The following is a 13,885-nucleotide window of genomic DNA, read 5'->3' as shown; positions in this document are numbered from 1 at the left end:
GAGGGGGGATTGTGGACTTTTTGTTGTAATTCAGGAGGGTCTGCTTCCCCTGATTCTAGCTGCAGCTAGCGTTAAGCACTAGTTCTGTTTCAGGAAACAGCAGTGGACGGAAAACACTGTTGAGACGCGGATGGAGTCGTGGAGATATGGTATTCTGAAATCCGCCCGCCATCTCTGAACCCAATAATTTTCCAGAAATCTGCCTCGCTTACCATGACTTGATTGGTTTAGCCTAGACTACAGCTTGTTGGAGCTGTTGGTTGATTTGCTGCCGCGGGACGGAAGTCCGCCGTGGCGAATCACGAAGAGTGGATAGAGCCTCCACTTCAAGCTAAACCTGGAACGAGGAAGTGGTGACATCGATCGACAAAGTTTTATTTCACCTGCAGGTGCCCCACGACCATTGTCCACTAGCCCAGCAGGTGGCTTGGCCCTAGCACAATACGAGATGCCAAGCAAGAAAAATCGCAAAAATGCAGTCAGTCTAGAACCACTAGCGTGCAGATTTGAACTGTGGCGTCTCTGCACACACTTGAATTCGGTATTGAATTCTTGTGCCGAGCTGAGACCTCTACGGCTCGTCGGCAATAGTAGCAGATGAGGTGGTTTAGCGTTCACCATTAAGCGCCACACAGCGTTAATGTGCGCCAACCGTCTCTTGTAATATCGGAAGGCGGTCCCTGCTCCGTGCTCGGTCACGTGCCTGAGAACCCTCGTGAACCTTGGATCCTCGTGGCCCTAAATGCAAGCTAATTCAGCCATTTAGCCCCACGTTAAGGCGACACCCACTTTTGATTATGTATCACTCTGCCATACTATCCCAATTACAAATTCCAGATGACAGAGACCAGAACATGACATGCTGCATACTCTCAGGAATCGTAAAACATGGTACAAGGCAGAATATTTTTTTCGAACTGAGAGCTATGGGATTGACAACTCGATAATTCGCACAGATACACTTTCATGCACGACCCTTTTTCCCGGAATTTTTTACCTTTCCTCGACTATTATGGACGGCTTCGAGTCACTTGCCAAGTCCACCATTAGAAATGAGGCGTGATGAGCCCCTCTGCCAACAGCTGGTTCATTGCGATAGTCCAAGCAGCGCCAAACTTTGAAATGGCATCTTCGGCCTCGATATGGTTCTGGCCAGGCAATCTTATGGTTCCGTGGGGGTAAAGTCGGAATTCAATATGATTCGATGATCTTTCACATCTGAGCAATCTACTCTGGGTAGGCTTCGAGTGCCGTGTTCTGCCAAGGTTGCCTCCTAAAACGACCCATGGTTTGATCTAGCAGAACAAGAACTGCATGCTCACCATGGCAAAAAATGTTGTATTTGAGACTTTCCTTCTATGCTTCAACCTCATTGAAAAAGCTATCTCTTCAATTTTCGTGTTAGACTGCGGTCAGCTTTAGCAAAGTACTATCCAAAGCGGTATTGTATTCGGTAAAAGCGCGACAGTCTGAGGCTCTTGATGAGATTCCACCAGCTACCTACCTACCTATTTGATGGTCCATCGACGCGCCCTCCGACTGGTTGACTAAGCAGCCGGCAAAGAAGCAGACCGCAACCAGAGGTCTTTTATTAGCTTCGTTGAGGCTGAGCAGAAGTCGCACGAGCGAGCTTTGGCGTCAAGTGATGCCGCTCAACCTTGATACGCTCATTTGATTTCATGGCAATATAGGTCACCCTTGTGTAATATGTACATATCATCTTGGTGGTCCTTGTCTTGTCATATGCGTAATATCGTGCAGCAAGACTAGATAGTATTGTATTGAGTACCAGGGCTTACCAGTATAACAACCAGCATGGAAAGGCCTTGTGGCCTGATAAATTAGGCAGTCGGGTATGAACGTATTGGAACTGAAAGATATGTGCAGATTCTTGAAGAAATATTCCAAAGCCAAAGAAGTGGGCAAGAGAAATACAACCTCGAAATTACTCAAGACTGCTTCTGGTGCCAAGCATTATAGACCAAGCCGGAAAAAAACAAAGATTAAAACTATGCGTTTATTTACAATCAAGTCTATCTTTAAAGTCCAATACAAGAGAAAGCCCCCGAAGGACAGTTTGGTGAGAAATGTCTAGACTATCCGTGTACATTGCAGTAAGGAAAAAAGGCCATCACGCCGTATGGAGAAACAAACAAAAGGGTAAATGGGCGTATAGTAAAGACGTAAGTAAACAGATTATTTCAGAGTTGCAGGCATGCTTGTCTTGGCCGTCTCTGCAACAGCCTCGGCTGCCTTCTTCAACTTCTCCCTCTTGATCTTCTGGAGGTAGGCGAAAAGAACGATGAAGGCCAGTTCCATCCTGGAGCATTGTTAGCAACATTGCATGACAGACAAATCAAGCCATTACATACCTCTCCTTGGTCATCATCAACAGACCTTGCACCAAAAGGCCCTTTGTGATCTGCGGCCCAATACCCTTGAAAAGGGAAAGCACACCCTCATTCTCGACAATGTACTTCATGACCTCTCCGAAGGTCTTGAAGGGCTTACCCTTGCGAGCGGGTGGCGGACGAGACTGCAGGCCAACCTTGGCAACAATCAAAGGCTGAGTAGCAATAGTCGCCAGAGCCTTGGACATGGCACCGAGTACTGCAATTGTTAGTGTGCACAGTCAAAGGGTAAAACCAACCGGCGTAACTCACGAAATGCCTCCCAGGGCTTCAGGTTGTTCTTGCCGGGGAAGATAATCTCCTTCAGTCGCTGGTAAGCACCATAGGTGATAGCAGGGTTGACGACCAGGATCAAGCTAGCCTTCAGGCCACGCCACAGACCAGACCAGCCATCCTCGCTCTCTACCACCTCCCGACCGGTCTCATACAGACTCTTCTTCTCATTGTTGGGTTGTGTCTGCTGCCGAGTGGTAATGACAGAAACGGGGATAGTGAAGATCTGAGCTACAGCGCCCGCGACGGCGCCAAGACTCAATTCGACGGCCGTTCCAGGGGTCTTCGATGCCTTGCTGGAGGCCATGTACAAAGTACGGACGACGCTGTACCAGTAGAAATAGGCAAAATTGGTAGATGCCACACCTAGAAGTGAGCCCGCGATTCCAGAGTATAGGCCACTGATACCCTCCTTCTCCGCAATCTTGGTGATAGCATCCAGAGTCGACTCATAGTGTTCGCTGTCGTCTTCCTCGCCATCCTTCGCTTTGACTTGGACTTGTAACTTCGTCTTGATCCTGTTTTTTAAATTGCGGGGTCAGTTAATGAAATCACTGAAGTCGGGGGTCCGTCCGTACAAGTCCAATGGGTATACAATAGAATTCGCCAACACTGCGCCCGTTGCGCCTGCAACAGCGCTGCCCCATGGGGAAAGTTTCGATTGACCAGCCATGGAGTGTGTTTATGTAGCGGATTAAGGCGATGCCTGAGTTGGAGACGGGTAAAAAACGGTCGAGCTCGAAGCGAATGAAAGGGGAGACCGGGCGGGGCCTATGGACCTAAGACCACGCTTGTTCCGTCCGAATACCGGTAAGATCGAATGTAGGCGAGTTGAGATAGACGAGGATTCGGAGGATCGGAAATTTACAGGACTATCTCGGAATCTTCAGAGTTTAGCACATAGTAACCGACGACACCCGAAGTGCAAGACCCTGGTAACCGGACCACAAGATCATCATGCAGCGCCGAGGTGCTTTGGAGGTGACGAAACGAGCCGAGGTCCACTCGGCTCCTTAGTCAGCGGGCACTAGATTGCCTTGTGGATGCGGACAGAATTATCTGATCTTGGTTGGTGGGCCACGGGACTGGGACGGAGTGCCTTGGATACACTGGTAAGGAGTACAGGAAGCAATTCTCTTGTAGATCGCACCTTTATTAGACAGACAAGATTGGTTGAAGCAAGTGTAGACTATCTACAGTGAAGACAGCGCCTATCTTATAGCCGAAGTTCTTTGCCGGTGGGGCTTGGTGACTTTAATTTCTGCCAGCTCCCACCGCTTTCATGATCAGGTCTGTCGTCTCATATATCAATTGACTTACTTAAGGTCGTATCACAGTAATGAGTACATATACTGTTCCAAAGACTGTGTTTCTTGATATTCGGTTGACTACGAAGCCACTTGCCAGGTAGCCTTGCGATATCTCGAAAGACAATGTTTAGTATATCACCTTAGAACCGTGGATCCATATCTTCATGATCAAAGTGAAAGGATTATAAGGTTGTTTTCGACTAACAGCTAACAGCTAAATTGCCTTTGGTTGCAAAAACTTTGAAAAATCTTAAGATTCATACCTAAATCTGGGCCTTTCATACCTATTTTAGTTCAGATCTGGTGACATTGGATAGACAAAGTAGAATCTTGGATCCTTACAATATAAGTCACACACTCAGAGGTTGCTTGACAACCAATTCTTGAATGATGAAGATTACTTAGTGCAACATAGATGCATTTACCAGTATCCGGGAAATTAGATACGGCAAAGGTACATAATAGCCCATGGAACCCTGGAAAATGTTGTATTGAAAGTTCTGTAGCGTTGACACAAGACTTGGACGGAGTGGACCGTTGCCGGACCCGATTATGCGGGGCGCGTCTGCCCCCAACCACCACCCAAGGTCGCGCAACAGCTCTTTCGATCTCGATCCGAAGATCCAGCATGTCCAGACCCAGTGTCCCGACGCAGGGATCGCATGTCTCGAAAGCGCGGGTAAGCAAGCCCCTCGATCGTTTGTAGCCCCACGGAGCGGCTAACCGGCATTTAGAGAGCCGAAGGAGCCATAGCTACCGCGACCTCTCAAAAGGCGGCACTCGAGGCCGCCATCGATGCCGCTGAACATTATATGCGAGCTTTGAACCTTGCCTCGCTGGAGGACAAAAAAATCCTCGATTCTAAATGTAAGGAGCTCCTCACGCGGGCTGAAAAGATCAAAGCCGCGGAGGACTGGCAATCGGCTGCCCGCGCAAGAAGCATTACCGGTCTGCGGGCCCCCGCGTCCAAGCGGAAACTCACCACCCGTGAGGAAATCATTATTTTAGAGGGCGCGAAGCTCAATGGCTTCATTTTCCCACCATGGAAAAGTTCGCCATCCCCACAAGAATTTGTGATCGATGGTGGGCCGTTCACGTAAGTACTGACAATGCCGTGTCATGATCAATCCTGACTCTTTAAAGGGATTCGCCTGATCTGCACCTCTCCGAGTGCCAGCATGATATTTTCGCAGGATGGAGGAGGCCAGCAGATTTGCTTCGTACAAGACACAAAGCAGACCAATCCCATCCAGTTGAACCGGTTATGGCAGTGACGAAAACAACCGATCTGGTACAAGACGTCCTGACCGATTGCTCCGTGGTCGCCAGTCTTTGCGCAACGACTTCACGATCCGAGCGTGGTCTGGGTATGGTGTGTACTACCTTTCAAATTTGCCAGGTCTAGACTGACGAAACTAGCACGCCTCCCCAGTGGTGTATCCATGCGAAAATGACTCCACTGTACCGAAGCTTTCGCCATCCGGAAAATACATTTTTTCTTTCTACTTCAACGGATGCTTTCGGAAAGTGGTCATCGACGACCGACTGCCATCCTCCAATACTGCAAGATCATTGCACGTCATTGACCGCAACAACCCCAATTTTTTGTGGCCAGCCCTGGTAGAGAAGGCCTATCTCAAGATTCGTGGCGGTTATGACTTTCCTGGAAGCAACTCAGGGACAGATCTTTGGGTACTGACAGGATGGATTCCCGAGCAAGTTTTCCTGCACCATGATGATGCTACCTCTGATGAGATTTGGGGGCGGGTGTACCCGTCGTTTTCCAATGGCGACGTCGTGTTGACGATCGGAACAGGCAAGCTGACCGAGTTAGAACAACAAGGTCTGGGCTTGGTCAGTGAGCATGATTATGCAATTCTACATATGAAAGAAGCAAATGGACGTCGCCAGTTCTTATTGAAAAACCCATGGGCGGGGGCTGAGCCGACCGTGCAGAGTAGAAGCCCTGATCCGTCGGAATCATCAAGTCCACCCTCGCCTCTATCACCAGGAACGTTCTGGATGGACTGCGAACAGGTGTTGCAGAATTTCGAGCATCTCTACCTTAATTGGAATCCTGGCCTGTTCAAGCATCGTGAGGATATACATTTCACCTGGGATCTATCACAGGGCCGCGTTATTGCTGGATGCTTCGTCAAGAACCCGCAATTTTCAATATACAGTGAAACTGGAGGTAAAGTCTGGCTTCTCCTAGGAAAGCATTTCAAGAACGCCGATCACCATACCTTCGAGGGCAAGGAGTCGCAACATGAACAGGGATTCATCAGCATCTACATATTCAAGGCAGATGGCAAGAGAGTCTCCCTCAGCGATGGAGCACTTCATCGTGGACCATATGTGGACTCCCCGAATACCCTCATGAGATTAGACATGCCTCCGAGGACAATCTATACGGTGGTCGTCTCGGAACAATCGCTACCATCCTCCAGTCAAAACTTCACACTCTCTGCGCTATCAAATTCTCCTGTGTCACTCGCACCCTCAAGGGACAAGTATACGTGTCTCAATAAAGCAAGTGGCTGCTGGACTGCCTTGACTGCTGGCGGCAACGCAGAGTCGGCTCGGTACTCGTCAAATCCACAGTTCAGTCTCCAGATTTCGGAAAGGACGGATGTCTCCATCGTCCTCGAATCCAATAGTTCCGAACTTGCAACCCACGTCAAAATCTTCTGGTCCAATGGCCAGCGTATCTCAAGAGTTCGCAGCCGAGACATGATCGCTGATAGCGGTGACTACCGCCGAGGATGCGCTTTGGCTGCAACAAGATCTCTCGAAAGGGGTATATACACAGTTGTTTGCTCAACCTTCGCCCCAGACCAGCTCGGTCGCTTCACACTCTGGATATCGTCTGATATTCCTTGCGTGGTACAACCACTGGCTTCGGAATCTGCCGGTCGCCGGGTCACATTGTCTAAGGTCGGGGTGCTCCTTCCGGGAAAAGACCGGATGATGGCGTCACTACAAGTCTCTCGTCTGACGCGGATCAAGCTCATTGCAAGGAACAAAAAATCTACGATCGAGTCTAGGTCAGTTGCGCCTTCGCCTGTATTGATGACCGTGGAACGTGGACAAGGACCTTATAAAGAAATCCTTGCCGCCTCAGAAGACGGTACTCATTGCGACGCTGCTTCAGGCGTTCGTATTGATGACTTTGATTTACCCGACTCCCCGACCAGGGTGTGGATTGTCATTGAGAGGGTCGGAGGACCCGGAGGCCAGGTGGAAGACCAATTTGAGGTCGAGGCGCTTGCTGAGGAGCGAGTGGAGATTGGCGAATGGGTGGTAGAAGATGCTTAATTCAAGTAAAATAAATCCACATTTTCAATGAGAAGACATTTGCAACCAAGCATTTTAGAGTAAACAAGTTGTTCTATTTCACCTATAGATCGCCCGAAGTAGATAAGCTGCTTTATCTCCGCACGAGTACCGTGGGCGGTGGGATTATCCCGAGCTTCAAACGTCATCTGGTTTAGGCTGCTTTCCCCACTCCCACCCCCTTTCTTCAGCAACCTCGATAATGGCAAGCAGCATCCCAGCAAGTGTGCGATCCGCTGATATTGGGCGCTTCGCTCTGCGCGCGGCGCAGATTGAGAAGGCGAAGCCAGTCATTGCCTACTGGTGTGAGTATTGGCCCCCCGCGCCGAAGACACTGAGCTAACCCTGGTTGCCAATACAGGTAATTACCATATCGTGAACCAAATAATCGCCCGAGGGCTTCACAACTCCAGCGATGAAGTCAAATTATACACCGTTGATCTGATGGACAAATTGGAACAGGTCCGTCGCGCCGCCGCCCTCCCCGCTCCCCGCTCCCCGCCAGTAAATTCTACATGCTGACTCTGGATATTGAGAATAGTTCAAGAACGAGAACCCAGAAAATGAAACCATTACGGATAGTGTCGCTGCGAATGCATATGTGGAGCAGTTTGGAGTGGAAGTTTTCGATCGCGCCCAGGCAGCCATGACTGCTAATAAAGTCACCAGGTGAGCTTCTATGGTGCCCTACCGACTTGAACGGCACTCATACTTCTCTTGTCAGACAAACAGGTGATACATTCCTAGCAGCGGCTACGTTCCTCGAGCTGTGCCAGATATGGGGAGATATGGACCCAGAGATCGCCGGGCGCATCAAATTTTCCAAATACCATGCAATCCGCATCACGAAAGCTATTAAAGCGGGAGAAGACCCCAATGCTTCGAATCCTGCACCAAAAGAGGAAGAGGAGGAAGCTCAAGTTGAGAGCTCGGATATTCAGGCCTTTGACGACTCCGTGGCAGAACAAGCAGCCAAACCGAGACAAGCATCCGTGGAGGAGATCCCCGATGAGTCCGATCGTCTTGGGCGGCATATGGCCCATCAATCATCGCTTGACGAGTCCCTTCACCCTTCTCGAACATCGTCCTTGCCACCATCTGCTACTGCAACACCACCTGAGATCCCTTCGGTTCCACAGAATGCCCCAGGTTCTCCGCTACAGAAAATGGACCTTGATAACCAGTCCAGCGGCCTTGAGCTTCCCTCAACCCCGAGCACAATTGGGAACTCAGGCTCTATCCCGCAGTTACCAGACACACCTGGATTTGCTAGCACGAACAGGGCTCCACCAAATGCCTTCCAATCCTTCCCCCTCCCTCGAGTCCACCAGTCGCCGGACCCGACCCAGCTTCATTCTACGATGCATCAACTGCCAGTGCTCATATTCCGGCTCCAGCAGCTGTCCCCGCTGGACCGCCTGCATTTACTCCCCCTGTAGCTCCAGCGCCGGCCGCTTCGAGCCAACCGTCCCACTCGGTGGATGATAATGCCATTACCCTTGCTCAGAAACATGCCAGATGGGCAGTCTCGGCGCTGACATTTGACGACGTTCACACAGCGATTAAGGAATTGAAGAACTCTCTCAAATACCTCGGGGCAGAGTAATAAACTCCAATGTGGATATCAATTGCTTTTACATGATTAAGTTATTCCCAATAGCGTGAAAATATTTTTTTTTATGTGAAATTCCAGGTGTCTAGTACTCAATAGGTACGAAGCTCTAATCTTTAAACCATTGCCTTTCAACCTTACTGTAGGTTCATGCTTCCTAAAGTTGTATACGATATGAAGTGGAGGCATTAGCATCCAGAGACATTATAATTTGACCCCTGCTCATTTTGAAATACATGCCCTTAACTTACTAATCCGAATCCAGTCAAGACATATTAAAAAATATAAAGGATAGCGGAGTATTTAGGGCTATCTGAGTAGGTCTTAATGAACCACCGGGTAGCAAACCGGGTACTCTGCCAATGTGGATACCTGCCGATACGCCAAGGCAAGATTGCGTGAGTCGTGAAACTCTTGTTTCTAGTATAGACACTGATAATTGAGATTAATTCGCGGGTTGCGGGGAGCGGGAGCGGAAGTAAATGGAGAATTTCTCGAGACCCTTGAACATACCATGCCATCTGCCAACAATGTGAGTGTATAATTTTCGCCAATCAAGTAGTAAAACATCTCATTGGAGGGCGTTGTCTCATAATCCCCGTTTTCTGTGGCCGATCCATGCTTAGATCATAAGCGAGCCCCGCAGAAGAGAAGGACGATCAGTTAGAAATACTCCGGTCGCTAATTGAAAAGTAATTAGGGAAGGATAGATCGATCATAGGAATAATAATATGTTTTGATGCACCAAAGAAAGACCCTCAGATCGGAACAATGGGTCTCGGGGCGATCAGTTCCCAGTACCATGGCGCATCCGTGGACCTCCGACACCAGCAGTTCCACGACGTCAGCGATTTTCATCTTTTTTCGTTTGCTAGGATATCAAACTCCACTAGAATCAATCCACTTAAGGAACTATAGATCAACGGCGTCACTAGGGCGCTATGGCTTGGCAGGGGAGAAAAGGAACTGCATTCGCGAATTTTCTACAGTGGAGAGGACCTTTCCCCCCCTCCTTTTTTAACCTTTCCCTTTTCTCATCTTTCCCCCTCCCCCTATTGAACAAAGCAGGTACTTTCTTCTTGCTTTTGTCACTATGGCCGACGCTAAGCCCACCGTGCTGATTATTGGTGGTCTCGGTTCGTGAAACACCCCCCCCCAATCCCTACACCCGCTCTAACCATCCTAGGCTTCATCGGCCGCCACTTGGCGCTCTACATCCATCAAAATAACCTGGCCTCCGAGGTCCGCTTGGTCGACAAAGTCCTCCCCCAGCTGGCTCGCCTGGCTCCCGAATTCGAACAGGCATGCTCTCAAGACAAATTCGTGCAAGCCGACGCCAGTCGTGAACGTAAGTGGCGCTCTCCCTCACTCCGGAAATAGCAGTTCAAAACAACAAATCAAAGCAAGTAAAACCGGTTTCTTATTTACCATAAACTTGAACAGAGCACTTGCCGCGAATCTTCGATCGACCCAATGGTGAACAATTCGACTATGTGATCAACTGTGGCGGCGAGACCCGTCACTCCCAGCCCGACGACGTGTACGAAGCACGCAGCTGCGGCCTTAGTATTGCCCTCGGCAAAGAGTGCGCCCGACGCGGTATCCGCGCTTTCGTTGAAACCTCCACCGCGCATGTCTACAAGAGCGGCTCGTCTCCGCGTAAGGAGACCGATAAGATGCAACCGTGGCACAAACTGGCCAAATGGAAGTTGAAGGCCGCGGAGGAATTGCTCAAGATTCCGGACCTGCAGTACTGCGCGCTGCGGATGCCCCACGTCTATGGTGAATACAATGCGGGCTACTTCGGCATGGCAATTTGCTTGGCCCGCGTGCATTTGGAATTGGGACAGGACCTCGAGCTGCTATACTCTAAGGATCTGAAGGTTAACACACTGCATGTGCGCGATGCCGCCAGCGCGCTGTGGCAGGCGGCGGAATGGCGCGCGCAACTGGGCAAGCTGGACAGGAGCGACCCTAAGGTACCAGAATTGTTCCGGGACCCCAAGATGCCGGTCGCATTCAACGTGGTGGACCACAACGATACACAACAAGAGCATTTGGCCAATGCCTTGGCTGAGGTCTTCAACTTGAAGGTCAAGTTCCTTGGTTCGATCGTCTCGACTCTAGCCAAGATGAGCCTGGATGATGCGGTTGACGACATGAACGAGGTTAGTCTGCAAGAGTGGGCGGATCTGATCGAGAAGAGCAAGATTGAGCGCCCCGGTCCTATCGGTCCTTTCCTTGAGCTCGATGTTCTTAAGGACCAGGATATGTCTATCGACGGCACGTTCTTCGAGAAGACAACAGGCTGGAAGCCTAAGTACGAGAAGTTTGACGCTGACAGCGTACGTGAGATGGTGGAGAGCTATAAGCGGATGGGCTGGTGGCCGTGAACTCGACCTTTCACAGCATAAAAGGGAATCAGTCCCAATTTCTTCTTATTCATTTCTCTCTCAACTGATTGTCCGCGGTTTCTTTGGAGCGCCGCTTCTCTGCTCCATTCTCGACATTCCATTGCATTACATTACCTGCTTCAAAACCCAACGACCTCTGATGATTCCTTGAGTCTCCTCTATACCTTCCTCCGAACTTCTCCCCTTCCTTTCTATCTCGCCATCTCTCTTGAGGTTTGGCAGACCAGTCCAGCATGCTGGATCTGTTTCTGTACTGTGATAATCCTCTGGTCTTGGGCTTCTTTTTTCTCTCTTCCTATTCTTATGCATATATTCCCACCATTTCCTTCGTTCAATTGATTCTGCATCTGATCTTGCATTATGAGCAATTTTTATTCTTTCTTTCTTTCTAACCTTTCGTTGAATGGCATCGGCTTATGCTGGCACGTATTAATGGATATGTATTTTAGACTTCAAGTTCTGGATTATACTTGTACTTTGTAGCCGATCACTCATTAACTGGGAGAAATGTAGGTTCAATTGGCTGCGGAATCAGTCTACGGTGGCAAAGACGGTACCAGCCACGTACCTGTTTCCATGAGCATGCCAATTTGTAGCATTAGTAAACCTGATGAAATTTAGGGGAAGCTCAAGTGATACATAATATCAAGAGGTCCATTAGATACAAAAATAGATAAAAAAACCCTCGATATATCCAGCATCCGACTTTGACCCAATTTAATCAGCCTGGTACAAAGCCGGACCAGCAACAACATGAGTATTGATCATACTCAAATTGAAAGGAGTCAAGAAGGTATCCGAGTCAGTGATAGCAATAAACATGGTGCCATTGACAGCCGGATCCCCCTCATAAGTCTCCATATCAGGCTGAATAGTGTATCCACTTGAACCATTAATACCAAGCAACGGCGTATAGGTGAGATTCAACTGCGAAGCCCAAGCAACAAACTTGGCCTCCCCAGCCTGCGTCGAAGTGACATAGCTGTTGTTAGGACCAACAGCCTTCCCAGGCTCTTCCCACCTCAAATCAACCCGTCTGCCAGGGAAAGAAAGAGGCGAGTATTTCTCAGGCGTGACACTCGCTCCAGAAGCACCATTCTTCGAGTTAGGGTTCTCCTTACTGGAAGACTTCGCAACATTCGTACCAGGACTCAACGTATTGTTAAACGCAGTTCCATTGTTATGCTTCCCAGCATTAGCCAAAGTCGGTTGATTCTCAATCCACAATGCAGGGAAGTTCTGCCAGACCAGTCGAGTCTGGTCAGCTGGACAAGAACTGATGTAAGGCGCGAGGAGAGTCCAAGCCCACGACTGTGGAACGCCAACCTCAAACCAAACAGGCATGGGGAATAATCCCTCGAACTGTCTGAAGATCATCTGCTGGCGCGCCTCAGTGGTAATAGACTGCGTGAGCAGCGTAGCAGCCTCACGGGAATCGAGATGCCCGAGGAACCCGTACACACCCGACTCGCCGAAGCGAGTAAGTTTCTGACAGAAGTCAAGGTATTCCTGGACATTGGTGTAAGGGTAGTCGTATTGGCACTGCTTAGGCGCGTCTGCACCGAGCATGTTGCTGATTAGAGTTGCGTGGCCAACTTCCTGCTCCGCCATGAAGGCGATCAAGTCGCGGTCTGCGGCATTGAGACCTGCGTCTTCAAAGTCTTTGGCTGAGAAACGGCGGAGACCATCTTGGAATAAATCGAGTTCGATCCATTCTTGGTAGAGGGCTAGTGCCTAGACTTAGTTAGCGTTTGTTGTGGCCGTGGATGGAAGAGGAGAGACTTACCAGGGACTCATAGTCGAAGTCGCTTTTGGCGTTGTATACGGGAATCTGACCTTCGGTCCCGACACCTCCAGCTGGGACGTACGGTGCTGGCTCGGCATTCTGAAGCTCTCCGTTGCTTACGTAGGTTGTTTCAGCCGGGGCTACGCTGGCGGATTCGACGATACCCGTTCCGATCGAGGAAGCCGTCAGAGCACCAGTGGTTGTTGGTGTTCCGGTGAACGGGGTATGTGGAAGAGAGGCCGGGTGGCTGGCAGTTGGAGGAGCTGAAGGCTCGGATAGACCAAGTGGCGATGCAGAAGCCAAGGGCATAATGCCCAAGACTCCTAACCAGAGTGCAGAATTCCAATTCGCCATTGCGTATCACAAGTGGGATTTGACTTTGAAACTTGGAAACTTGGAAACCTGAAGTGTAGCATTTTCCCCATGGAATGAGAGCTGGTTTATATAAGTGCGTCTCCTCCATTGCCTGCCCTGCTTGCACAGCTGGCTGCTGATCGTCCAGTCATTGGTGCGTGATGCAGGTACGGCATAGCGCGGCATCAGTAATCAGTCAAATAGACACACCTGGCTATGAGAGTGGATTATGAGGTCAATGAAGCTGTGACAGATCAACTATGCAATTTCCATCACTGGAAGGTGTCCGGCAGTCAACAGGAGTGATCGATTATCAAGTGCCGTTCGCCTTAGCCTGGAACCAACGGGATGACAAAACAGCAAGTTAATTGAGGAGAAATGATTGTCAT

At 49.6% G+C, this 13,885-nt stretch overlaps 5 protein-coding genes across 5 annotated transcripts; 3 read left to right on the top strand and 2 right to left on the bottom strand.

Moving 5' to 3' along the window:
- Positions 1 to 2,196: 2,196 nt before the first annotated feature.
- N7503_006030 (putative peroxisomal carrier protein) lies at positions 2,197 to 3,357 on the bottom strand (the record flags this gene model as incomplete). Its single annotated transcript, XM_057065577.1, has 4 exons — positions 2,197 to 2,320; positions 2,373 to 2,610; positions 2,664 to 3,202; positions 3,263 to 3,357. 4 exons carry the CDS (start codon positions 3,355 to 3,357, stop codon positions 2,197 to 2,199), a joined length of 996 nt encoding a protein of 331 aa, XP_056923320.1.
- Positions 3,358 to 4,622: 1,265 nt separating this feature from the next.
- On the top strand, positions 4,623 to 7,312 carry N7503_006029 (calpain-like protease PalBory; the record flags this gene model as incomplete). The annotated part of the gene is made up of 4 exons (XM_057065576.1): positions 4,623 to 4,673; positions 4,729 to 5,090; positions 5,138 to 5,366; positions 5,414 to 7,312. The coding sequence occupies 4 exons, from the start codon at positions 4,623 to 4,625 to the stop codon at positions 7,310 to 7,312; spliced, it is 2,541 nt and encodes an 846-aa protein (XP_056923319.1).
- Positions 7,313 to 7,532: 220 nt separating this feature from the next.
- Positions 7,533 to 8,769, top strand: N7503_006028 (uncharacterized protein; the record flags this gene model as incomplete). Its single annotated transcript, XM_057065575.1, has 4 exons — positions 7,533 to 7,635; positions 7,692 to 7,792; positions 7,872 to 7,999; positions 8,055 to 8,769. 4 exons carry the CDS (start codon positions 7,533 to 7,535, stop codon positions 8,767 to 8,769), a joined length of 1,047 nt encoding a protein of 348 aa, XP_056923318.1.
- Positions 8,770 to 10,035: 1,266 nt separating this feature from the next.
- N7503_006027 (NAD-dependent epimerase/dehydratase family protein) lies at positions 10,036 to 11,335 on the top strand (the record flags this gene model as incomplete). Its single annotated transcript, XM_057065574.1, has 3 exons — positions 10,036 to 10,078; positions 10,129 to 10,290; positions 10,386 to 11,335. The coding sequence occupies 3 exons, from the start codon at positions 10,036 to 10,038 to the stop codon at positions 11,333 to 11,335; spliced, it is 1,155 nt and encodes a 384-aa protein (XP_056923317.1).
- A 738-nt stretch (positions 11,336 to 12,073) lies between these two features.
- N7503_006026 (ferritin-like domain-containing protein) lies at positions 12,074 to 13,496 on the bottom strand (the record flags this gene model as incomplete). Its single annotated transcript, XM_057065573.1, has 2 exons — positions 12,074 to 13,090; positions 13,143 to 13,496. 2 exons carry the CDS (start codon positions 13,494 to 13,496, stop codon positions 12,074 to 12,076), a joined length of 1,371 nt encoding a protein of 456 aa, XP_056923316.1.
- Positions 13,497 to 13,885: the final 389 nt, after the last annotated feature.

Source organism: Penicillium pulvis (genome assembly GCF_028828015.1).
Source record: "Penicillium pulvis strain IBT 33274 chromosome Unknown contig_23_segment0_segment0, whole genome shotgun sequence".
In the NCBI taxonomy this organism is placed as follows: domain Eukaryota; kingdom Fungi; phylum Ascomycota; class Eurotiomycetes; order Eurotiales; family Aspergillaceae; genus Penicillium; species Penicillium pulvis.
This window is presented reverse-complemented; position numbering and strand designations above follow the sequence as displayed.